At 44.4% G+C, this 25255-nt stretch overlaps 1 protein-coding gene across 23 annotated transcripts in view; it reads right to left on the reverse strand.

The window, feature by feature from the left end:
* Positions 1–12668, reverse strand: part of GPATCH2L (G-patch domain containing 2 like) — a 38694-nt gene extending 26026 nt beyond the window's left edge. For 7 of the 23 annotated variants that reach the window (XM_065063859.1, XM_065063852.1, XM_065063842.1 and 4 more), the window contains exons 1-5: positions 12538–12635; positions 10986–11655; positions 4638–4702; positions 1169–1345; positions 714–793 (exon numbers count right to left, since the gene is read on the reverse strand). In XM_065063859.1, the coding sequence (XP_064919931.1) occupies positions 714–793; positions 1169–1345; positions 4638–4702; positions 10986–11644 (981 nt within the window). In that variant the 5' untranslated portion in view covers positions 11645–11655; positions 12538–12635. Of the gene's footprint in view, positions 1–524; positions 592–713; positions 794–1168; positions 1346–4637; positions 4703–10985; positions 11656–12403; positions 12426–12469 lie in introns of those variants that run through there. The other 16 variants (XR_010472869.1, XM_065063861.1, XM_065063853.1 and 13 more) reach the window with 7 other exon arrangements.
* Between the last annotated feature and the right edge of the window lie 12587 nt (positions 12669–25255).

Raw genomic sequence — 25255 nt, forward strand, 5'->3', positions numbered from 1 at the left:
AAACACAGACAATACCTTCCTTCTCACAAACATCTTTTACAAGAGACAACAGCACACAACACTCCAAGATCCGGACCTGACCAGGTGTATTCCTCCCTCTTTTAGACAGGCACCTGCAAGGTACTGTTTATTCCCTCAGAAACAGGAGTAATATTTTGTTTGTTGTTTGTCCTACGTGTAATAAACCTAGTCAATGGCTTTGGGTAATTTTGTCTACATTATTGCATATACCCTTTTATTCTTCTGTCTCTCCACTAAAAATGCAACTGTTAAAAACACCCTCCTTTGCTGACACTCATCTTGGTCTGCTTCCCTATCTAAAATTTGGTCTTCCTTCACCTTTGAGTCACCTCTCTGCCCTTGTAGTCTCAGATTATGAGCATGCACAAGTCTCATGCCATCGTCATTTTCCCCTACATTCTGTCTAAATCTTCTTCATGTTTATTCTCCCTGTCATTCATCTTCAGACCTCCTTTCATACTGCTTTTATCACTGATCAACTGTCTTTGCCACTCCAAACCTACCTTAAAATCCACTTAGTCACTCAATCAACTTCTGACAGTCAAAGCAGTTACACAAATCAAACAAAACCTGAAACAAAAAATGAAAAGGGCCCCTTCCTGGAGAAAAGAATTCACATGATATCTTAGGATAGTACATCAGGACTGATCAGCATTGGAAATACTAAATTATTATCTTGCAAAAGGAAATACCTTGCCAACAAGCCTCCTCCGACCTTTTCGGAGACAACGGGCAGCAGCTCCTGGAAGGCGATTCAGGCGAGCATGAAATCCTGAAAACCAAATCCAGAAAAAACTGAGTAACGAATACAAAAGATTCTTCATGACAAAACCACCAGGAAGAATAGTTAGTTCAGTGGTCAGATCAGATCCTCTGTCTCTTTTTTTCTCAATCTGTAAGAGGCAGATATGCCCATTAATGCACAAATCACATAAAATCCCTATTAAAAAACAAAAAAAGACTCAAGAATGTGGGCAGCTGGTATGAGTATTTTAGTATCCTCTCCACTAGCGCCGTTATTTTTAACTGAATCATTAAAAAAACCAGATCATTCACACCATTTGAAATTGCAGCACCTATGAACAGAATCTACTCTTGCCATCACATCAAAAGTTCTCGAACACAGGGCATTCCTTAGGGACCTCACCTTTCTGAGCCGGCCGTGAGGGCAACAGGAACGTGGAATCTGAGAGCTTGTCCAGGCCTGAGTCAATCCGCTCCACTTCAGATCGGTGGTCAGCTCCCCACTTGGGAAGAAGGTTGGGGACAGTGAATCCTGGAACACATTCTCCTTCATAAAACCAATCACTTTGCTCATCATCTCCTAAAGAAATAGCATGAAATTAGCCACAAGTAACATAAATGTGCCCCGTGACAGTCCCACAAAACAGTACAGGTAGGCATTTCTGGATGTGAAACAACCAAAATCTCATTTTGAATTCCTTCCTGAAGAGTCTTATATTTGCATTCTGTTTCAATGATCTGCAGTAACTATGGGGCCTCACTAAATGCTTTAAACAATCCAACTCATCAGTCTACAGAATTTCCCTCTGGAACAAAGCCCTCTTTATAGACCTGCCTAGGGCAGCTTTAGCACTCTGTTGTGACTGCATCTCATCAACCTTAGTTCAATGTTGTGTGATGTCTTATGCAGAACTCTTTCTCTCAAGTAATTACTGTGACAGAGGTAGAAGTCAATCATTTCGCACGTGTTATAAGCTGTCACAGGAGAGACTTCACAACAGGAGAAGAACAGGCTCACAGAGTAAGCAAAAGAAGCATACTCACTGATAAGAAAGGTCCCTAGTCTCCTAAGTTGGCAGCTAAGAGGAAAACACACAACTACTAGAAATGGTCACTCTGAGTGTAAGTACTAACTGTGTTGGGAGTCTGCCTCAATCCAAATTTCTTATAATCTCTTGAAACAACAAACTCTTTGTAAAATTAGAGCAGCAGCTACTGAAGTCATGACCAAAGTCTCCGTAAAGCAGGGTCACTGTAATTAATGCAGTTGCAGTCTGAAACTGAATTGTATCAGACACCATTCATGGTAAATCTGCTTGGCCAGGAATCCTCTGAGAGCAGTAGCACACGAGCAGCCTAAAAGAAAAGCAGGAGGATGGCACACCTTGCTTTTCAGTAGCTCAATTAACAGTCTTGTGCAATTGCATGGCATTTCACCTTGCTTTAAAAACCTAACACACCTGACTTAGGCTAAACTGTCATTTGCCTACCATTAAGTCTCAACTCAAGCATCTCCACTTATTCTCCTTTCCTCACCAAGTTACATTATCACTGACTAAAGCCCATTATGCTTGCCCAGACATCTTGCCAGGAAAAACAAAACAAAAACAACGCACATAACAACAACAACACATAACCAAACAAACAAAAAACCCACCAAAACAAACCAACCACAACAACCACCAAAAAGCACAACCCCATCCCATGCTGCAATCTTGCACATACCAGAAGAAGCAACACCCAAAACCAATGCTAATCAGCAACAGGTAGGACAGTCAGAACACTTCATCTCAAAGCTCTGACACTGCTTTTTATTTCTGTGATATGTCAGATGATGTAGCATGCTTGTGACAAATATATTTTAAAATATAAATATCCCTGTCCACCTTTTAGTAATTTAAAAACAAGTAATGTTGGATAATTCTTCTAAGTGATCATAATTTGTGCAAAAATATCTCTAGGGCTTTGGATCTACGAGCACAGTGCACTGTCATATCTCAAATCACTACTTTCATGAGACAAACTTCAACTATCAGGACCATATGCTAATACCACAGTAACTTTCACTGTGAGAGGTCCCAATGCATTTAACAAAAAAAGCTTATAATCAACTTATAAACTAGGACCATCCTCTGCTCACAAAAGTGCACTGGCACCTGGAATTACAAAGACAACCTATTTAATTAGCAACAGCAAGAATAGTACACGACATAACCTCAAAAAAAGGGGGGGGAGGGACAAAACAAACAAAAAAAACCCCAACAAACTACATTCAATTTAAGCACACTGCTATCCTAAATTTCCTATTATTCAGTTTGGAATTGTACTAGAAAAATATTTCTAAGGTGATGATCTGTGACAAAGAAAAAAGTTTTGTGCTCTCTCCATCTGACTGAACTGGGGAGCTGTTATTGTTTGCTTTATGATTTGGAATTGTCAAAAAAAGTTAAGGAATATGTTTCTTATTTAATCTGAAAGCACAACACTTTAAAAGCCTTTTTAACATAACTATAAGCTAAAACATCTTGGCCAGTGTTGTGGTTTAACCTGTGTATGCTACTTCTAGTAGCAGCCAAAAAGTTATGTCTAACACATGATATAAAACCAGAGCAAGTATATAGGGCAAGCATATAGACAAGTATATAGATATAGATATATGTATATATTTATCCAGTCTACGTCAATCTTGCCTTGGGTGATAAAGTAAAAATTCAACACTTCAGTCACCACCCTGCTTCATCATCTGATATGCAAGTGCTTGCTAATTTCAGCTCCCCCAGAACAAGCGTCAGCAAAAAGAGAGGACAGAAGATTTGACTCTTCTGTTGCTTTTTAAGGATGGGAGACTGCAAACAGTTATTTTTTCAGCAAAAGTCAAAGGTAATATTTTAAATTCCTACACCTAGGGAAAGTATTATAGCCTCCTAAGATCACAGCAGATCACTACAGCCTAACAGATCATTGGAAAATATTAAGCATATTTGCTAACATCGAGTTGCCTCACACACAGATACCTGGGTCAGTAACAAGCCAGGGGAAGCAGCGTTTCCTACCGACTTACTGATACTACTTCCTTCAGCACTCACATATTCCCAGAAGAGATCTCATCCAAATCTTAGCTTGTGAAATGTGACAGAATCGGAGTGCACACCACCAGAAGTTGCATGGAATTAAAGGTCTCTAGGGTCACATTCAACCTGCTCCAAATATAATAGCCCTGAGTGCCTATGTGCCTACCGCAACCTCTTTCACACTTACTTCTGCTGTATCTCCCATAAACCGGACACGGATAAATAAAACCAGATTAGACTCCACATTTAAATGGCCTAAGAAACCATTTCTACAACAGCCATTAAAAATGCTCGGCTTAATTAATGCACACAAGAGCAAGTGAGGAACGCATACTTAAAGAAATAAAACTTCTCATGTATTACCACTGTCTTCTTTGCACAGGCCATCAGATGACTTGTCAATACTAAGTGATGTTTTTCCCCATCATCTCTTCCCACCCATAAAGAAAATGACTAACAGATTCAGGCACTAATAGTATGTAGACAAGAATTAAAACACATATAGAAATAAATGACAAGCTTTGCTCTTTCATGATGGAGAGGTCTAAAACTCCTTTTGTATTTCTGTGCCTTTCCATAATAATAGTGTCTCACATATCAAATGTTATGGATCTGACACGCAGAGTATTTCAGCAGGATGAGCATACTGTTATCAAAATCACACCTTTGTAGCTCTCAGCTCATTTTTTAACTTCTAGCTCTCTCTGTCCCTCTTCAAACACAGGTCTTTCTTTGTATTTGTAAAGAAATTAAGATAAATTCCCCAGCAAAAGATGAGGAAAATCACAGGACAGTTGTTACCTTGACGGCCCTCATCATTGGTAAACAGGCCAGTATCACTGCTGCTGCATACACTGCTGGTTTCACTGGAACAAAAAACAAAGAAACAAACACTGTTACAATTGTAGCAGATACAAAACATAAACCACTTTATTACATTTTACTAGCTTCTCTGAGCTCCAAATGCATTACATATCTCACATGCATTTCAGATACATGGCTGGCTCTGGCATAGCACATAATTACCTTCTGTTAAGACCTAGCAATGCTGCATCACTTGAAAAGAGTAGAAACCTGCATCTAGTCTAGTTCTAAGTTATCAAAAAGTAATTAATACAATGGCATTTGCCTCGGGTACTAGAATTAATAATCTAACTATCACATTGTCTTGAATACTCACTAGGAAATTAAGTGCAGTTAAAAACTCTGTCCTTGGGTCACTTAACAGCTACTGAGAACCCTGTGAAGTTCTTTTCTACTTCAGATTCCTTTTTCTCAAAAATGTTATACAGGTACAAAAACCCCTTCAATCTACGGCAACTTTTATTTCTTTTGGAGGGAAGGGCAGCTGCTACATTCACAGCTCTCCAGCTAAATACCTTAGCACAGCATGACTTGCTGCTGATGATTGCAACCTCATTACAGCACACTTTGCATTTGCTGAAACAGTTACAGGCGACTTTATTCCTGAACCGAAGAGTTAAACTAGACATTAATGTGCAGAAAGGTATTAATTGACTGTAAAGCTGCATGAATATTTGTAGCAAAACTACATGCTCTGGTCAGTCCCAAGCATGGCTTTAATGCTGATATTAAATCAATCCTTGGACACTTCAGGCAATACTTCCTCTGATTTAGCTCAGAGATACCAGAACAAGCAGAATCTGCTTACTGCCTACCCCCTTAGCACTAAGGCCTTAGATACGAACGTCAGGTGTAACTCAGCACTAGGCCCAATCTGCAATTATGGTGTGCTGCTGTCAGCATCTCTGGGTCCCTTTTTTCCAGGGAAATTGGATCATACTAGAAACCAGTATCAACTGGATACCCCTTGATTCAAAGGGCTGAAGGATGAGGGATCACAAGATGTGTCACTGCAAAGAATTGCAGGCACATAATAAAACTTCGTTTTGTGAGCATATTATTGCTCTTAGAAAATGTAGTCTATAAAGTATAACCAAATCAACTCATCATGCTGGATAACTCCGAACTCTGCATCTTCATCATCGTATAAAGGCCATTTAAACTTAGGGGATGAACAGTCTGTACATCATTCCCATATTCCAGTACGCAAGTTAATATCAAATTCCAAATCACTCCATTACAAAGTTTGGCCATCCATTCACCCTCCCACAAATACACCACAGCAATTAAGGCCAAGGACTGAGAACCACAGGTCATTTGTTTCATTCCTAGCTCTCCTACCAACTCAGTGTATGACCCTGGACAAATCTCTTAGTGTGTCTGCTTTCCCTTTTGAAAGCCTAGATTAACAGTCCTCACGAGCAGCAGATGCGAGGATTGAGTAACTGCTTCATAACAGTTTTAGCATCCTCAGAGGAAAGGTGCCTGAGAAAGGAAAAGGCATTAAGTCAAGATCCCAGACCATATTAACAGTACTTCAGCCATGCTGCTGCACTTACAGCTCTCTAGTTCCTTATAGTACACGTTACTGCCAGTGCTTTGCCGGAACAAACTTCCACAGATCTCATCCTCTCTACCACCCCTTTTACACTTCAGGGCTGAACACAAACTAGACTGCTACACAAGCCTTTCTGCAGGTCCAGTAAGCACTGATTAATGACCTCCACTTGCAAAGGAGGCTACTTACCTTAACCATGAAATAATGAATGCTATTGATCCAACAAGCTACTGCTATAGAGTGTTATTGATCACCCAATCTTTGGCTAAAATGGTCCTCATTTAGCAGTTTCACTGTTGCAAACACCTGGAGCAAAGCATGCTTATAATTAAATAGTTTGGGGGAGTTAAAGTGAGAGGTGATGGACAGAGATCTCAGGTTTCCCCCATTTATTCTTTCGCCTGAGCTATTGTTTGTGTCAGGAGGGATATTGATTTTCTATAAAAATAAGAAAACAAGAGGCACCGAGGGGCTGCAGAAGGTCAGGCTGAGCTGCATAAGGAGGGGAAGCTGAACACTCTGTCTTTGTCACTTGCCTTCCAAGAGAGAGGAATTTTTTCTTTACAGAAAGACTGGCCTCCAATTCATCAGCTTAGCCATGCTCTTGACTGCCACTGTGGGCTGTCATTGAAACAGCTCCCTTCCAAAGGGTAAAGCAATTGTACTGCACTGCATACTCAGAATGAACACTGGTCACACCCCCAGGCCAAAATACTGTACAGGTTTGGGCTGGGACAGAGTTAAATTTTCCTCATAGTAGCTCTATGGTGCTATGTTTTGGATTTATGACCAAAATACTGTTGATAACACACTGATGTTTTAGTTATTGCTGAATTGTGGTTAAACAGTGCCAAGGCCATCTCTGTTTCTCATGCTGCCATGCCAATGAGAAGGCTGGGGGTGCACAAGAAGCTGTGAGGGGACACAGACGGGACAGCTGATCCCAGATGACCAGGGGGATATCCCACACCATGTAAGGCCAGGCTCAGCAATATAAGTTGGGGGAAAGAAGGAGGAATCTGGGACATTTGGGGTTACGGCATTTGTCTTCCCAAGTAACCATTATGCACGATAGAGCCCTGCTTTCCCAGAAATGACTAAACATCTGCCTGCCCATGGGAAGCAGTGAATGAATTCGTATTTCGCTTTGCTAGCACACATGGCTTTTGCTTTACCTATTAAACTGACTTTACCTCAACTCACGAGTTTTCTCACTTTTCCAGTTCTCTCCCTCGTACTACTGGGAAGGAATGAGTGAGCAGCTTTGTGGGGCTTAGCTGCCTATCAGGGTTAAACCACAACAAATACATCTGCACCAAGCCAGTGACAACACACAGCATTGATGGGTCAGTACAATCTCCAGTTTGAAAAAGTCACATTAAGAGTTAGGGCACTTAAGAGTAGACAAAGTGCACATCTCTCACTAGTAAGCATATCAAAGAGATTTTTCAGACAGTTCTTGGACCATGGTTTGTTCAGCCCTCAGGCCAAACCCAGACCATTCTGGGAGTACTAAGCTTAGACCCGCAAGAGAAAGAACTTCAGCACTCTATATATAATTTGCCTTTGCTTTATTATGGCTACAGGGAATCTCAAAGCATTAAGGGACAGAAAGGCATGTTACTTCTAACAGTCTTAGAAGCTAATTGTTACTTTTGTACAAATATACAAATGGCTACTTAAACAAAGTCCACTTGCTTCCACTGTTTTTTCCACAATCACTTTTATATCAGGATTTGAGTCATGTCATTACCCAACTTAGAACCATCATTGTTCCCTCATCATGTTCCTGCACATCCTTCCTTCTCTTAATTTGTGTTCATCTCTTGCTATGTTTGGGAAACAATTTCAAAGATTTAATTTTACACACACTTTGAATCACAATACTGCAGCACATCTGCCTCCAGGAAAAGAGTGGGTGCAGGCCCACACGCAAACTATACAAACTACCTCCTCATTAAGTATCTATATCCAAAGCTTCCTCAATGAATAGGAGTTTATCTACTGAATACACTAGGTTTTTGATCTGGTTTAGTATAAGTAGACTTCTAGAAAGCAGAGGAAATGCTGCATGCTTTAGTATTTACAGAGATTCATTCCTACATAACAAAGAAAAGCAAGTGTCACTGGAGGGGAGGAAAAAAGCTGTAAAAAAAAAAAATCTGTTCTGAATATACAACTTAGTTTGTCTAAAAACACTTAGTTTTGTGACACTCCTCACTGCTAGATAAGTAAACCGTAGTGAAACCAACTGAGTACCCAAGTGTTTCATAAACCACTAGATCATCACAGACTGCTTCCAAGTCCCACATGCTGTATTGGTCACCCTCCATCACACCAGTTTGTCTGATGACAACCATACCATTCGATCTCTCAGGCATCCAGTCTTCTTCTCCCTTCCTCAGGATGTGCCCTTGTTAGACATCTGTGCAAAGTACTTCTCTTACAGTGGCAGAAAAAACAGCTAGAGCAGAGCAAGAGTGAGGTAAGCACAGCCAGTTTCATTCTGCTGCTGGTAGTCAAACGCTTTATTTAGAGCAGCAGAGACCAAAGCATGATCATTCACTGCCGTGAGGGATACACTGCAGTCAAGAGGGTTTATGAATTTCTCCCTCCAACTTTGACCCTCCCTAGTGAGCCACAGCACAGATCACACATGTGGTGTTGGAGGGGTCAAATATTCCAACCCCTGGCTTTCCAAAGAGAATCCCAAGGATTTGGCAGCAGATGGTAATTGTCATTTGATGCAGACACTTGCACAATAATTAGTTTGAGAGCAAGGGACAACTGAGACAGAACAAAGTGATTTCCCAGCATGGTCCTCAAGTAACAGTCCAGATGAAGCTGTTTATTTACTCTTTCAAAGGCTGGCACAAATAAAGACTGGATGAAAGCCTGCTGGTTTAAGTTCAAGTTTGACATGATGGAACAGACTCTGACTGCTGGAAAAAAAGACCTCAAGAAACACTGTCCATCACTGCCACATCAAGTAAGGGTATCTCTCAGTCCATCACCACTGATATGCAACATGCAGGGGCTACTCAGTACATTCCCTTTCACAGACTACCAGCAAATACCTCTGAAAAGATAAAAGTGCTTTTAATAACTAATAACAAAAAGGCACCCAATAGTCTCTTGAAAAGGCCAACTTCACACTCGCTTTTAAAGCAAACAATAGCCAATTTTGAGGAAAAAAATGACCACTTTTTTGCTACTTCCACCCTCTAACAGTTACGTGCAAACCACACTGATTCAGTAAAAATGCAACAATGCAACAGTGGTCCCCTGGATCAGGACAGTGAGGATGTACTACAGCCTATGCTTTCCACAGTCTCCCAGAAAATACCACTGAGAAATGTGTCCTTCCAGCTATTATCCACGAAGCCCTCAATAACCAAGTGCCACCCATCCACTCTAACAAACTGCAGTAGCTAGAAAGCCAGCACACTTAAACAAACCTTAATGTATGAACAATTACACTGGATCAAACAATTATACTCTCCAAATCCACTGTCCTCTACCTGATAGTGCCTGTTACAGTGGATGCATGAAGAAAGAATGAGAACATGACAAATACAGACTGATTGTTTCCTCTGTATATTCCTCCAACTTCTAGCAGTCACCAGTTTAACGGCTTCTTGAGTCAGATCTTCTATCTGGACTGTAATGCTTAACAGCCCCTGATAAATCTATGCTCTACATCTCCTTTTTGGATACATTTAAATTTTGGACCTCCAGAATGTCCCACAGCAGAGTTCCAAACCTCAGGTTTTATGAAAAAATATATTTTTTTTAATGTTTCCTCAATGTCTCCTGCTTCTTACATAATTATAATTAGCAAGTAAACAGCCCTATTCACTTTCCGTAGGCCATTCATTAAGAAAACTCCTCCATTTGATTCTCAGCACTTGTTTCTTTTCTAACCTGAAAAATCTCTTCGTACAGAAGCAGTTTCATAACACCAAACCTTCTATAGAGAGAATAAAAGCCATATTCAAGGGTAAAACTTCCCAATACTGACACGCAAACAAACTTGGACCATGACATTTACACTGCTTGTTCTTATCTCTTGTAAGAGATTCTGCCACAAATCAAAGTTCTCCAAAACTGGACACAAAGACATGACAGACTCCACTGTTTGCACAAGCTTATTCTGTAAGTATTAATTCAGTTTCCACCAACTTCTTTATCACCTAGGTACGTTTTCCCCTAGCTAGTCTTTCAGGATGCTATTCCAGATCCAGAGAAGAGATGCTTTGACTGAGGTTCACACAGTACCTGCACAGAGGGCTAGGAGTCATTACAGGAGATTTGATCTGTTCTCTATTACTACTTACGGTAAATTCTGAAAACAAGAAACTGAGATCAGTTCATATCAGCCATGCAAAGCAAGTGCCAGTGGTGGATTTGCTCTCCAAGCCTCAGGCCACAAGCATGCACTTTGCAGCTGAAGGGCCAGACGTTTCAGAGGGCTCCTTGTGTAACAGAAGCCAGAAACATATCAGCTTGCCAGCTTTTCAAGGAAGTGTTTTGGGTCATCAGTACAGCACTGACAGGAAAGACTTGGAAAAAATCTACAGCTTAGAAGTTTCTGAACTATTTCTTTTCAAAAAGAGAACCGCAGCAAATAATTTGATAAGAACTGCTAAAAGCAAGGCACAGGGTTTACAAGCAGCTGCAAGCAAAGCAGCCATCTGACTAGAACAGGGAAGAAACTGATATCTCACCATTCCGACATGTTTTCATCTGAGCCCTGTTTCTGTTCATCAGCTTCACACTCCATCCGCTCCTTCCTTCCCCCTTTGCTGAGGAAGGGCCTGTTCTCCCCTGATTCACGAAGGCCATGACTGGATGATGTCCAAGGGGCATTCTCCTTCCAGCGCGAAAGACACTGCTTCTTGGCTGACTTGAACCTGCAGCCCCTCTCATAGTTCCACTCTGACACCCTGAGCTTTTGCTGGAGACTGGCAGCCACCTCTGATGTCACACGTTTGACTTTCCGTCGGCGTCTGAGAGGTCGACAGGGTGCGTTCTCTGTAAAGGAGTCTGACTCATGCCACGAGTGTTGCTTGCTCCTCAAGGTGGCACTGAGAGCTGGGTGTCGTTTGACCACTGCCATGTCATCAGAGTCACTGAAATTGGCTGTCAGCACCTCGCGGCAATCCTTGACAGCTTCGTCCAAGCTTGACTCAGAGGCCTCACTGTAGCAGCAGGCATGCTCTGCCTGATGCGTGAAGTCTGAACGTCTTTTACGACCCCGTCTCTTACGAAGCTGACGCCGCTGCTGCCGTGGGCTTAGGGCCATCTCTTCCCATAGCTCATCCAGCTTGTTTTGTTCTGAAGTCTGCTCTAAGGCTGAGGCCAAGTCATGCACCAGTTCATCCATTGGCAATGCTACTAAAAATGACAACAATTAGCAACAGACATAAATGCCGCTACCAATACATCACTAGACTACAATAGGCTATAGACTTTGTAACATTAACCAAGTTACACATGTACTTTGGAGTTGCCTGGGAGAACCCAATGCAGGACAACTTCCACTTCTTGGGCTAACCTTTACTCCTTCCTTTTGCAAGGGTTAAATCCCTCTTCTAACCGTGGTAGCAGAGATGTCACTACTGCAGCAGTTAAGTGCTCTGTGTCTGAAAAGGCCTAACGGTTGAATCTTTTGCATTGAAGCAACATGCTCTATTGCACATCTTAAGGGTATGAGAGCCTGCAACTAGTTCAGTACCTGGTGTTGGTAAGCCACAGAGACACATTAGTCTGCTCAGCAAACAGACTGAATCCCGCAAAAAGTAGACAAGCAGCAAAATGAAGAGTAAAACAGATGGCAAAAGAGGTAGCCTGTGAGCCAGCATCACTTCAACAGCAAAACAAAGCGTGCAGGACCCTGTGCTCCTTGGAACTGGGTGTATGAGACCGAGCCCCAGCTCCCACTGCCAAAACCTCCCACCTTCGGGGCTGTCAGGCAGCTAATCCCAAATCCCCCACCTCACAATCTCCCTCTCCCGACTCGTGCCTTGCCGACAGGGGATTTCTCTCCCCACCTCCTACCGGGCTCAGAAACACCCGCATCCCCATGCCGGTGAAGCACCTGCTGCCGCAGGCCGCCTCCCTTAATCCGAGCGCCATCACGCACCCGGCCACACCGTCCCCTTCCTCTGAGGAGAAGCCCGTGCCCCGCCGGACAACCCCCGGGCCCTACCGGGAAGCCTTGTCCCGGTCGCCCCGCTCCGTCACGGGCCCGCCGGGCCTCACCCCGACCCCGCTCACCGTCCGGCGCCCCGCTCCGCCAGCCCCCTCGTCACCGGCGCTTCCGGCCTCCCCGGGCCACTTCCTCTCCGCCCGCCCCGCCTGCGGGGCGGGTCTGGCGGCGGGGGCGGGGGTTGCGCGGCGGAGCGGCCTCGCTGCCGGGGCACCACTCTGCGCCCGTCGCCTTCACACCCACCCCTCAGGCCGGGCCCCGGGGCTCCTAGGGTTTTAATGGCTCCTACGCCGGTTTCGGCTGTGGTTGATGCCGCCGTTGGAGCCATTACAGATCATTTACCTGCTAACGGGGCAACTCTGGCCATACGTTTACTCTTTAGTTGCTTGGTTATATTATTTTTTAATAGGCAACCAATAAACTCAGTACACAAACGCCTCCATTTCGCTGCTGGCACACTAATCGCATATATCAGGATGGAAATTAGTCATCTCCTAAATTAAACCTCTCTGGGTTATTCCCCTCTCCTTAAGCCTTGTGCCTTTTTTCCTATCATCTTACACATCACCGGCAGCCATCAGAATAAAGCCAGATGTGACCCTGCCACCATCCTGTTTTGCTTAGCATTCCCTGTTATTTCTCAGCTTTCATGTTGTTTTTTGTTAGTTTGTGGCTAGGTTTTTGTAGGATTTTTTGCGTTTTGTTTTTTGTTCCTTTTTAACCTGGGTAACTGCATTCATATTCAAGCCAATACTGGCTCATTTTTCAAGTAACATTTTACAAGGCAGCATATCAAAGGGTTTGCTGAAGTCCAGTTATATTGTGTTCATGGCATTGTCTTGACTAATTTTGTAAATTCAGTCAGATAATCATGTTTGTCTGATGTGATTTTTTTCTCTATAAACCTATGCTGCAGCTTATTACTCACAGATTTCTCATCCTTTGTATTTTTGCATTTTTTTTCTGCCTCTGTTTATTCCATCATGTCACTAGGAGCAGAAGTTACTCTGAAAGGGTAATAATTACCAAGATCACTGCTTCCTCTCTGCTCCCTTCTGCAAAACACTGGTACGGCACTTGATTTTCCTCAGTCCTCTGGCACCCTCCCTAGTCTGTTGAGATACTTCAACAAACAAGAGAATCCTTGGGTTTGCCATTGATTCCTAGACCCCAACAGGACAGACATCGTTTCAGTTCACTGAGCTTTCTACATACCATTTCTCTAACCAGTCCTTTATGTCGATCTGAGCTGTCATGTTAACATTTTCATTAGCTTTTAGTTCTCTGAGAAATTTCCTTGGAAAAGAAATATTAAAAGAATAAATACAGCCATTAGCTAGACCATTTTTATCCCATTCCCAATAACTGACTTCATTTAAGTTATTTTTTCTGTACCAATTTGTCTGTATAATTCTGTCCTTTTGTCTTTTTAACCCCTTCAATGGCAGAAACTCCCCCAATTTGCCTGCAAAATTTTGTTTTCCATGCCAGTTTCCTATTTCCAATACAGGAGTTTTCTTTTTACTGTCAGATCTGAGCGCCAATCCCTCCTAAAATCTAATCCTGTTTCAATGCTGCAATCCTTTTTCATGGTTAGGGATATGAAATAGCTACAAAATGTCTGGGTTAGAGAGAAACTCCCCTGATGGGAAGGTTATTCTGTAAACATCCACTTCAGAGCTTCTTACCTCTTCATTTCAAGCACTCAGTACTGGCGGCTGTTCCAGGCAGGATAACAAACCAAATGATTGTGTACTAGAAAATCTGTGTTCAGAAGTCCCGGGGAGATGGCAGCGGATGGCCATTCTAATTTCTCTTGTTTTCCCTTAGTTTTCCCAAATAGTTCTCTGCTGTTTCTGTTGGTCAACAAACTGTTTTGCAACTGGTATAATTTTTACTTCACCCGTCCATTTTTTTTAGCCATTTCCAGCAATTCAAACCGAACTTCCACAGATGTTGGCAGCATTTGGCCTGAGTAAAGGCAGCAGATTTGGGGGGGAGGGGGATGATTTTCTGGTAAAGCAAAAGATCGGGCAGAAGCTGCTTTTACAATTAGAAGAGTCTCAAGAACTAAAGGTGCAGCAATGGAGCACTAATGTGTACAGAGAAAAATCAGAAAAATTGGAATAGAAATAAGATAAATGCAATGGGACAGTTTGGTTAATCTGTTTTCAAGCAGTTTATGGTATTTCTGTTGTGTCTTACAACGTTCACTTTGGAGTGGGCCAGTGACCATGAACTTGGAATCCTCGCCTTCATTCAACTTCATCCTGCATCCCTGGCAAATTATTTATTCTCTGTGCAGTTTGCAGGCACCCTGTGTGGACAACGGTAACTGTCCCGTCTTCTCAGCACTAGTTTTGCTTGTGAAATGCTCTAGGGATAGAGAATATTCAGTGGCTCTTATCCCAACTGGATTGTTATCCATCACTGGATATAACCTGTACAGACAGGCTTCTTTTCCCTGCCCAGAGCCTGTGGTCACCAGTGCTGAACCGCTGTTGGACCTGGAGGTGGGAGAGGAGATGTTAGGGGTGCGGGACACTTCCGAGGTGAGCAGGAGAGGAAGGTTGGCTGGACGCTTGCAGCGTGTTATTGCGGTGCCTTTGCCCAGCTCCCTCTCCCGCGGGCAGAGGGAGAGGCACGGCCCGGGAGGATGGGGAGAGTGGAGGAGTCGTTGCTCTGCCCCAGCAAATGTTCTGCCTGGTCCCACGGTGCTTCTCAGCAAAACCTTCCAGGGGTTAAAAGGAAAAAGAGAGAGACAGAAAGGGGACAAGAAACAAAGGGAGGAATAAAGTCAAAAAATGTGCCGTGAAGCTTCTTGCAGCAAAACGCAGAGAAAGTCATTTCCAACTTCTTTCATCTCAGAGATGAAGCCACTAAATAAAAGGGCAGCGCAGAACACAAGGGCTTTTAATCTGTCTCATCTCCTTCATAATAACTGCAAATTTTCCCTGGGCTCCTGGGAGTGAGCCTCTTTCCTCTGTCTTTGCCTTATCTCCCCCCTCCATATTTCACAGCCGGCTCGGCTCCCCTCACTCGGCTGCCCCCGGCCCAGTCTCTGAGAGGCCTGTGGGAGCCGCCAGCTCCCAGGGCCTCATTGTTCCCGGCTTGGGAGGAAGCTCAGGGAGGGAATTGAAGGCAAGTCAAAGGGAAACGGCATCATCGCTGCTTCATTAATGGGAACCTTTCAGCAGAAAACATATCAGAGCGAGGTCTTTTCAGAGGCAGTAATTAGCAATTTGGAGCCTTCCCCCCTCAGGAGATGCAGCTGCGATCTAACAAGTGGGAGCAGCGCTCGCCTCCTTTTACAGTTCGTATTTATTGTTTTTCATTTTCTCAGTCTTCCTCCCATTGTCCAGCCTCCTCCTCGCTGCCAGATAAGGGCCCTTTATTAATCGCTCCCTTTTAATTCTTCATTAATGATAATAACTTTCTCTGGCGCGCGGAGAGGAGTTAATCTTTCCTGGGTATTGAGAAAGGACAGGGCTGAAAGGGAGGGAGTGAAGAAGTGCATGGTGGACAAGGCTGCACCGCTATGTTTCCCTCCCATCCCACCACCCGGAAGGAGTTTCCAAAGACTTCATCTGTCAAGCTGTGGGTTGCCAATCGGAAAGTCTCAGGCTGTCAGTTTGGTCAAGCTGTGTGGGTTTGGTGGGCTGCACCCTGGCTCAGAGGGAAAGACTTTCTCTGCTTGTCTTTGCCAAAATATATCCAGTGTCTCGGTGTGACTAACAGGCTGTGTATACTCATCTCATAAGAACTCTCCCTCAGACACCTTCAAAGCTCAGTTTTCCAACTGCCGATACTGTCCAAGCTTAGACAGCACCTGAATGTGGAAACAAATGGCATCTGGGAGGCTCTGCACGTGACAAGACCCTTCCTGGTTCCTCCACCAGGCAGCTGGCACAGTCTGTGCCTTGGATTGCTCCCGTCTGGAAGTGCCAGTCTACCAACATGGACATCTGTGTGAGGTGCCTGCTGACAGGCTGGCTCAGCATGGGCAGCCCAGCGACAAAGGCTGGATGAAGACAGCAGGGAGGGAAGGAGGCTGTCATCCAGGCTGTGGCCATGTGCATGGGGATACAGTCAGTGAATACCAGCCTCAGGAACATGGTTAGGGTGGACAGTGCTGCAATAGCCAATATGCTTACAGACCTTAGCTTCTCTTCCTAGCTTTCTGTACCACTGGCTTCATGGGAATCCCTAATAGTAAAGGCCACACAACTGATCTTGCCTTCTAAAGGTAGCCTCAGCACTTTCTGGGTAGCCGGGCACACCACTGCCCAAGTAAGAATATTTTCGTGCTACCAGATATGAGGAAAAAAAGGATGAATGTTACTGTCACCAGGACAGGTGGATCCACAACCTCACTGAGAAGTGCCAGGTTGGCAATAGTGGGAGATGCTGAGGGAATGGAGCAAACAGCATAAGGAGAACACAGGAACTTCAAAGCAGGATCTCAAGCGTATCAGTCAACTGCAGAGACAGCTCTGTGGCCTTCCCTCGCAGGGTGGTCCCATCCTAGCTTCACACCCCGGTGTCATTCCATGGGTGTTGCCACAGTTCAAATCAGTGACTCCCATGGCCCTGGAAGCATGAGTCCCAACATGCTCACCTGTGACAGATCTTACAACAACATCACTATTGCTGTGCATTGATCTGAGGCACCTTGTCCAGCAATGCAGGGCACTCAGCGAGAAACCAAGCTGCTGAGGCAATTAGAGCAGGAATGGGGAGACAGACAAAAATGAAATTTCATGTTTTCATATGCTGCTTCTTTGATGTCATTTGCAGAGCAGATATCCTGTCTACATTCTTTTACAGACCATGGTAGTAGATATTTTTTTCTCTACAGTTAATGCTCTTTCTCAGCCCAACAACTGGACTCTTGCCAGTGGCTGTGGGGCAGAGAAGGTCAGTTTATTTCTCGGTACCATTCTACAAGCATCAGCTGGTGTTTCCCTAATATGCTCTGATTCTCAAGTGTCTTTGAGGGTGAAATGAAACTCAAGCCTACATTTATGTTCCTGTGAGTAATCTGCTGCCAGCACCTTTGGTGTTCATTTAATATGGACTTTGAAGGATTCCTCATAGTCCAAATAAACAGGGATGACCTGTGTTTCAGTGTCCTGTGAAAGACCTGTGCTTAATTTCCAATGACTGCAGGGAGATGTCTAAAAGAACTTTCTAGCTTTGAACTTGAAGTAATATAGAAAGTGACGCTAGCCTGTCTATAAATGTTGCATTTCCAAGTGGGTAAGCTACTCCCATTGAATGTGAGCTTATTGTTTGCCCACAGCATCTCTGCATCAGGCCAAAAGACTTCACTAGCATACAGCAAATGGAAGAGGTTTTCAGTTAACAGTAATAAATGAATTTTGTATTTTAAAACATGCACCTTCTCTTTAGAACTCAGTGAATCAGATCATCTCTGGTCTAACACTGCTCCCCTGCACTGGCAGGCCAGCAGGGTCTATCAATTCCTCTCCTTCACCCTTGCTGCCACACTAGTCATAGAGATGCTCTGCACCTTCTGGGACTGCTGCCTGCCTTCACACCTCTGGCAGAGGAGGGACAAAGTCTGCGTGGTGGAAACAGAATGAGATGAAGTGAGGAGAACCAGGAGGTTTGTGTAACCTAGTGCATCCAAGGGCCACTCTCCTTCCAGTATTAAGTGCTGAGCACTGAATAGAGACTCAGATTCTACCTCAGTCAGGATTCACAGGAACTTGGTATCTTCTAGAAGTTGGCTAAGCAATGACCATAGGCAGGGTCACTAACCAATGACCATGGTCAGGACTTGTGACAAGGTGCCACTCCTGCTGATACAGCCAAGTCAAACTCCTGAGGATACTGTAAATATAGGTGTGAGGCAACATAAACATTGTTACTGTGACAGGTGAGAGACAAGGCATTACAGATGCAGAGGTCTTTAGGAAAGAAATTTTTTACATGAAGAGAAAACACTTCTACTTGCATTCTTCCATGGAAAGGACAATTAAATATAGTAAGCAGGATGTTAATAATGCTGTAACAAGGAAGCACGAACTAAATAAAAAGAGAAACTGAGTGCATGCAAGGCAGGAACTGAACAACCACTGAAGAAATCACGTTAATCTTCTTAGTTTTGCAAGTGAAAGGCTGGTCATGAAGCTATTCATGTCTTACATAACATGTTTTATTTGATAATTTGCTTTATTTGGCAATAGATCAAGGACTTCTGTAGGAGTGGAATGGCCTAGGTTCTTATTACGGTGTCTGTTCACCTGCCATTGCTGGTGTAACAACAGTGGCCGCCGAGCCACCCAGAAGGTCACCCAGCTAAATCCCCTGAGGATGCTTTCATGTTCAGCAAATAAATACATTTGCCACAGCAGCAGAGTCATGGTCGTGGGTCTGGGTCATGGCCCCAGAGATGCTAGTGACGACTGGAACATTGTGAATGTTAATGTCAGGTGGCAGGAACTGAGTGCTTGCTTGCTCTCAGCAAGAGCAAGTGGTATTTCAAAAGCTATAGGCCTCAGAGCAAGTCAGCACAGCCAAATGTGGGGATCACCCTCAAGGACTGGTGAAGCCTCGAGGAGGCTGGAATTTTTTCTGCCTTTTGCAGTTATAATGATCACAGTCTTTTCTCCCTGAAAGTCCTCTTTGGAGTCTCTTGCTCCTCTCCTGCTGTTCCTGCATCTTGAGATTATCTGCCTGTTGCAGCGAGATCAACTGGTACGCAGCAGAACAGCAGGTCTTACGTGAGACTGCAGGGCATATTACAGCTCTGTGTAAAGTAGGCAAGCAGGGCTTGCCAGAAGGCCTCATTAGATGCATTTTAATTCCTTATTTGAGGGAAAGCAAAGGTGCTCTACTTGCTGGATGTTTCAGCCAGGACACACTTGTTGGAGCAGCAGGTTTATATGTGGAGCTATTATGCACATGGGATCTATGAATGCATAGCTTTAGAAAGCAACCAAGAGGACAGCGTTTTCTGAGTCACAAGTGCTGCTGGAACACAGCGGCATGGAACAGCAGCCAGATCCCTGCCCCAGGCTGCACTTAACCTCCCCCTGCCCTCCAGACCGTCCTGCAGCTAGGGCCCTCCTCCCTGAAATCCATGTGCTCACTCCTCCTACCACTGCTCACTTTCTGCACAACATATTTTCCTGGTCCTTGCCCCTTGTTGCTCAACACCTAAGTAGAACTGGCCATTCCCAGCACTGCACCCAGGCACCCCCTCCTCCGACCCTGAGCCATGGCCAGGGGAGCTGAGGTGCTGACATTGCCAAGCCTTTTGGAGGGTTGAAAGCACTTCATGGTAAGGAAGAAGGCAGCAGTGTGGATCTGCGGGGAGGGGGAGGGAAGCAGCCTGACAATCCCCTTCGAATTATAAACATATCCTCTTTAAATACATTTCTAAGGATAACATTTGTATTACTGCGTCCTGTGACTGCTGATAGGGCCCTGCTTATCACCTCGGTCTCTCCTCCTTTCTCTGGGCCCTGCTGGGAAAGGTCCCTATCTGGAACAGAGCTGGCAATCCTCCGCCAAGCAATTGTTTCAGTCCAGGGGAAAAATTAATTTCTGCCTATCGTTAATTGAGAGAATTGTGTGGAGAGCTGGGAGGGGGGCTGACGGGGGGAGTGGGGGATGGAGTGGGGAAGAGAGAGATCGTGTTATTAACAGTGTCCCTTTCATAACCAAATACCCTGATTTCCATCAGTGAGATGAGAGGCTCATTACAGCAAGAAGGTGATTAGAGAACTTGGAGGAGCTATCAGGCTAAGCAGGAGAGTGGCAGGGAATTCGGGAGGGACTCCTAGCAGAAGAGCAGCTGCACCAACCAACCATCCCCTCTCACCCACACTGCTCTCTCCTCTATCCCTCTTCTCCCTGTCAGCTGTAGTGACCCCCTATCCACATCTCAGGAAAAAGCCATTAAGAAGTTCAAAGGTCAGCAGGTTTAGCATCTGGAGAGATATTTTATGTGGAGGCAGAGCCTGCACACTCATAACCGAAAGCCCACTGGAGTTGCTGGGCTCCTAAGGGCCCAGCTGACAACTCACCTCAAATACCTTTCCCCGACAGCAAAAGATCCAGGAAAGTGTTCACCTCTCATTAGCTGACTCTTCAAGTGGCTAAAAACTAGGACCCTGTCTCACTCACAGAAATTATGTACAAGTGGACTGAAACTACCTCACTGTACTCTGATCTTTTGCACCAGTCTTTTCATGTGTGTCTCCTGAGCTATTTCCCCTATTTTAGAGGTATCACTGCTGTGATACAACCCACCAACCCCCAAGCCATCTCATGCACCACGTGTATGTCTTCATGAATTTGCTGTCCTTCAGCTCATAGTCACTCCCCTGACAAATAGCTACAGAATCCCCTTGATTCCTGACATTGCTAGAAATAACTTTCTCCCCCTTCGGGAAGGTAAGCAGCCTTGAAAATTCATCCAGCCCACATAAACACTATGGAATGGGACTAGGATAAAAAGTTGAACTTCTCCTACCTTGCATGTGAATGATGCAATAAAAAAAAAAAAAAACCACAACACAACACACACACAAACCCCACAAACCAAACCAAAAAACAAACACCACCACCCCCACCCCAAAACTTTAATTATTTTTTTTTTTTCCTTTTTTTTGGCATCCCAGACAAATTTCCAGTGGATAGGAAGATAAAGGTTCTACTAAATTAGAGTAATCTATCTAACCCATTATTCCAATAGTTAATGTTAATTGATTAGTTGTTAGGATTTTTGTGTTGGTAGTGTATTGCCAATGCTGTACTTAAGACTGTCAAAAATCCTGTTCTGAGATGACAAAGGGGTCTTTGGCAAGGTCCACACTGGAAATAGAAGCTGCAACAGAGAAGTCAAAGCATCAGCTGAGCAGCCACAGCTCAAAAAAAATTATGGGGACTGGAGTCACCTCTTCCTTTGACAAAAGCCATTCCTCTAGGCTTGGGATGAGGGGCAGGTTGTCTCACTCTATAGACTGCAGGAAACTCAATCCAGCACAACACTAGCAGGAAATTGATGTGAAAACAGAAATACTTTTAGAAGGTAAGTGGGCTACTTGTCATCTAGATCATGCAGGAGAATGTGAAGGTAGACAGAAGTGCTCACTGTAACAGTGTGTGGGGTTGTGCATAAAGTAGCACAAACAACATGTCCTAACTCCCACCCCAGGCAGATCTCCTACCTCTTCTTACCCTAATCACATCTATCTGTGACTGTGTGTTGAACTCTAGTAGTCTGCAGCTCCTCTGGCAGATCCTGACAGAAGCAGACCCTCCACACAAGGCAAGGCCTCCTATTTTAGCACCAAGTTTCATTGCTGATAAGCAGAGGACATGTCCAGGAATATACCATCTCTTGGAAAGCTAGCTGGAGTGCAGAGTGGTCACCAAGATCCATTCAACCCTTAGCAATTTCTCTTCATTCACTTATCCCCATGGGAAAATTACTGGCAAAGAACAAATTGTTAATAGACAGTTAAGAGTAGTTCCAGGGCCAAACTTCAAAATCTTTGAAGCCAGAATGATTTGTGAGACTCTATATTTAGCCTTTCCTCTTCAATAAAGTGTACATTTCTTGCTGATTTCTTGTGCAAATTGTCAGTAAAATGGAAACAGAGAACTATGCTCATAATAAATTGTTTGTGTGTTGAAATTCTGGGTTACTCATGTCATTGTCTTCTAAAGATGCTGAAGCCTTAGCCTTGAATTTCTAGTGTCACTAGTCAACTAAGGAATAAAAAGAAAGATACGGTATTAATAGGTAGCTCTGGACTAGTAATAATAATAATCTAATTGGCAGTAAGACCAACATAGGTTTCATGCCAACCCTTCACCTAATCTGACCTCTGCTCAGAGGGGCTCTGGAGAAAAAAAACAGTAGCATGATAGGCAGCCTGACCCAGAAACTAAGCACTCAGTCCTGGGCAGCTGGACACAAACACCCTCTCACCAAGCCTTAAGCAGCTTGGATTCCACAGAGGCTGCTGTAAGGTGATGGCCTCCAGCTTTGGATATCCAGTCTGAGCTACTGCTCTGCACTCAGCCCAGATTACCTCCAGGTGGGGAAGTCTAGGCCTTGCTTCTCAAACCAAAAATGATCAGACATTTGCAAAAGTCTCTGCTACTAGCTATTATATTTTCTTCTTCAGACAGTACTCTGACACCAACTTTGCAAGGCTGCAGCAATGAGGTCTGAGGAAGAGCTTGTCTGTCTGCTTCTCCTGCCCTCTCTCTGCAGCCCATCAGGAAGTAGACAAGGGGAGAGGCTGTGTGCTCGGTGTCCCACTAAAGCCAGCCCAAATGATAGCTCTGAGGTGTCAATTATGACTAGAGTGGAATGAGACTGGGAAAGGGGACAACTGAAATATGTAAAAGGAACAGAAAGAGGAGGTGTTTGGGGGAAAAGAGCCAAGCAGTGACAGCGAACCAAGGACAGTGACTGAGATAACACAAGAAGACGGATGGGAAAGAGAAGAAAGGATTAGTTTTTTCAAACAAGGGAAAACGCTGAAAAAGGGAAAGAGACAGAACTTAAATATTACAGTGATATAAGATCTACACAATCACTTCATTAAATGGGTCAGTGAGAAAACAACATGGAAGTTGATAAATGGTATACCAAGAGAGAGAGAAAAAAGGCAAATTAGCAAAGGGAAGGTGGGAAACCAAACAAGACAGTACATGTCGCTTCAGTGTTACTGAACTGACTAATGTTCCTATTTATTATTACTTTCTTGGCCATCACCCTGTATCTAACTTCTCTTTGCCTCTACATCTTCGGTTCACCAGCATGGGATTCAAAAGGGGCAGCATGATTATTTTGACCACCTTTTTCTGTATTATCATGTATTACTCTAGATCTTATAGCGAGTCAGCTATAAAAAGAGACTATAACTGAACCCCACCAAAGCATGTGGGAGCATTTCTGCAAGTAAGAAGAAAACCCCCTCACACAAACAGTCAGTCCCACTGAAGCCCTTCCTGCTGCTCACAGTGCTTGGGCACTGCTGGGTGATCTAGAGCACCAAACAGTGGTTAGGTGGAGCCCTTGAAGAGAATGGCATGAGGGTGAAAGCGCTGAAAATCAGTTCATAGGGCAACTCCAAGATGCTCTGATGATCTCTGATGTCCCAGGGAGTCCCAGTGCAGGGCAAGGTGGGACAGACCCTGTGCTGGCATAGGGACCATGCACTTCCAGCATCTCTCCCCCAGTTCAGCACAGAGAAAGTGAGGAAATTAGCCAAACTCAGAGTGAAAGAGAGCATGACGCCTGTACAAAGAGGGACAAGCAAACAAACAGAGCTGCAGGGAGAGAATATGAGATAATTTCAGGAGGAAGCATTTAAAAAAACAGAAACATGACTACAAAAAAAGGAGAGTAAGGCTGAATTAGAGACAGTTGGAAACACAGGGTGTGTTTGGAGGAAAGAGCATAGGTGGAGAAAGGAGGGGACAAAGTCTGAGGCACCCAGCGAGTTCAGAACAATCTCCATTCTCTACAGCGCTTTCTGTTTAAAAAAACAGAAAAGGAATGATGGAGAAGGGGAGAGAGTCAGACAAGTTTAATGATGTGTGTTCAAAGCTCAGATTGGAAAAATGACAGAGAAAAGCAGCCTGTTTCGGCTCTAATAAATTGTTCTTTGCTGTAAGAGATGCCTGTCGCAGCATTAATACAGGGCCCTAATACACGGGTCAGGGTTAAGTAATTTTCTCCGGCAACTTAAGCGAATAATGAAGCTGGCAGCGGCTAGTGGCGCAGTGGGAGAGATGGCCCAGGCCGCCAGCACTTTGTCTTCATTTATTATGCCAGCTCTCATGATTTGGGTACTGGCTGCAGCGACGGGAAGCCTCCGTCGAGGAGATATCGCTTCATTTCGGCAAGGTAATGAAAGCTGGGATGGGGGGAGGATAAACCAATTTGCTGGCTGACACGGGAAGGAGTGATTTGCAGACCTAAGTAAGGGAGGGGGGTGACCAAGCGAGAGGAAGCACAAGGCTAAACCAAGGGGGATGCTCAAGTCCCTTCCCTAAGATAACGGCACTGTGTTTCTGGGGAGGGAAATGGAGCAGGCCCAAACAGAAGGGGACAGTGGGGCTTGCATGCAGCACATGTCAGGACCTAAGGGTGTGGGGCATAGGGAAGAACCACCAGAAAGAACAGTGTGGGCAGGAGAGGCTGGTAGAGGAGAACACAGCAGGAGCTGGTCCAAGGGCTAGTGGAAGTGGTTGGTGGAGTAAAGTTGAAGAACATGTAATGGTGGGATGACAGAAGACAAGCAGAGAGCAGACACGTTGGGGAGGATGCACACAAGCAGCAGGGTGTAAAGGAGGGCAAGGGATGTTGCTCTGGCACTGTGGGGAAGGGTGACCCTCACAAGCAACTTGTCTAAGGCACTACAGTTCTGGACCTCACTGAAGTTCATTCTCACTAAGCCCATCACTCTTCTCATGAGGGAAAAAACTCCAGATAAAGCACAGGGCAACCCTGCAGCCACATCTGTCCCAGGAGAAGAAAGAAGTTCTGTCTTCTGCACTCCATTCCTGCCACATGGGCATAGGCAATCCATCTCCAAGTCTATTTCTGCAAAGAAGATTAGCAATGACCAATTTTATGGCTTAACTCTGACCAGCCTGGGCATACTATTTGAATGCTCACAGTCCCCTCTGATTACCCCTACAATGCCATCCTCTCTTCTCAACCCAGGTGGATATACGCCTAGTGGCTAGTATGCTACCTTTGTGCCTGCTTTAAAATACCCTGAGCAC

The sequence above is a fragment of the Columba livia genome, chromosome 5, assembly GCF_036013475.1.
Source record: "Columba livia isolate bColLiv1 breed racing homer chromosome 5, bColLiv1.pat.W.v2, whole genome shotgun sequence".
In the NCBI taxonomy this organism is placed as follows: domain Eukaryota; kingdom Metazoa; phylum Chordata; class Aves; order Columbiformes; family Columbidae; genus Columba; species Columba livia.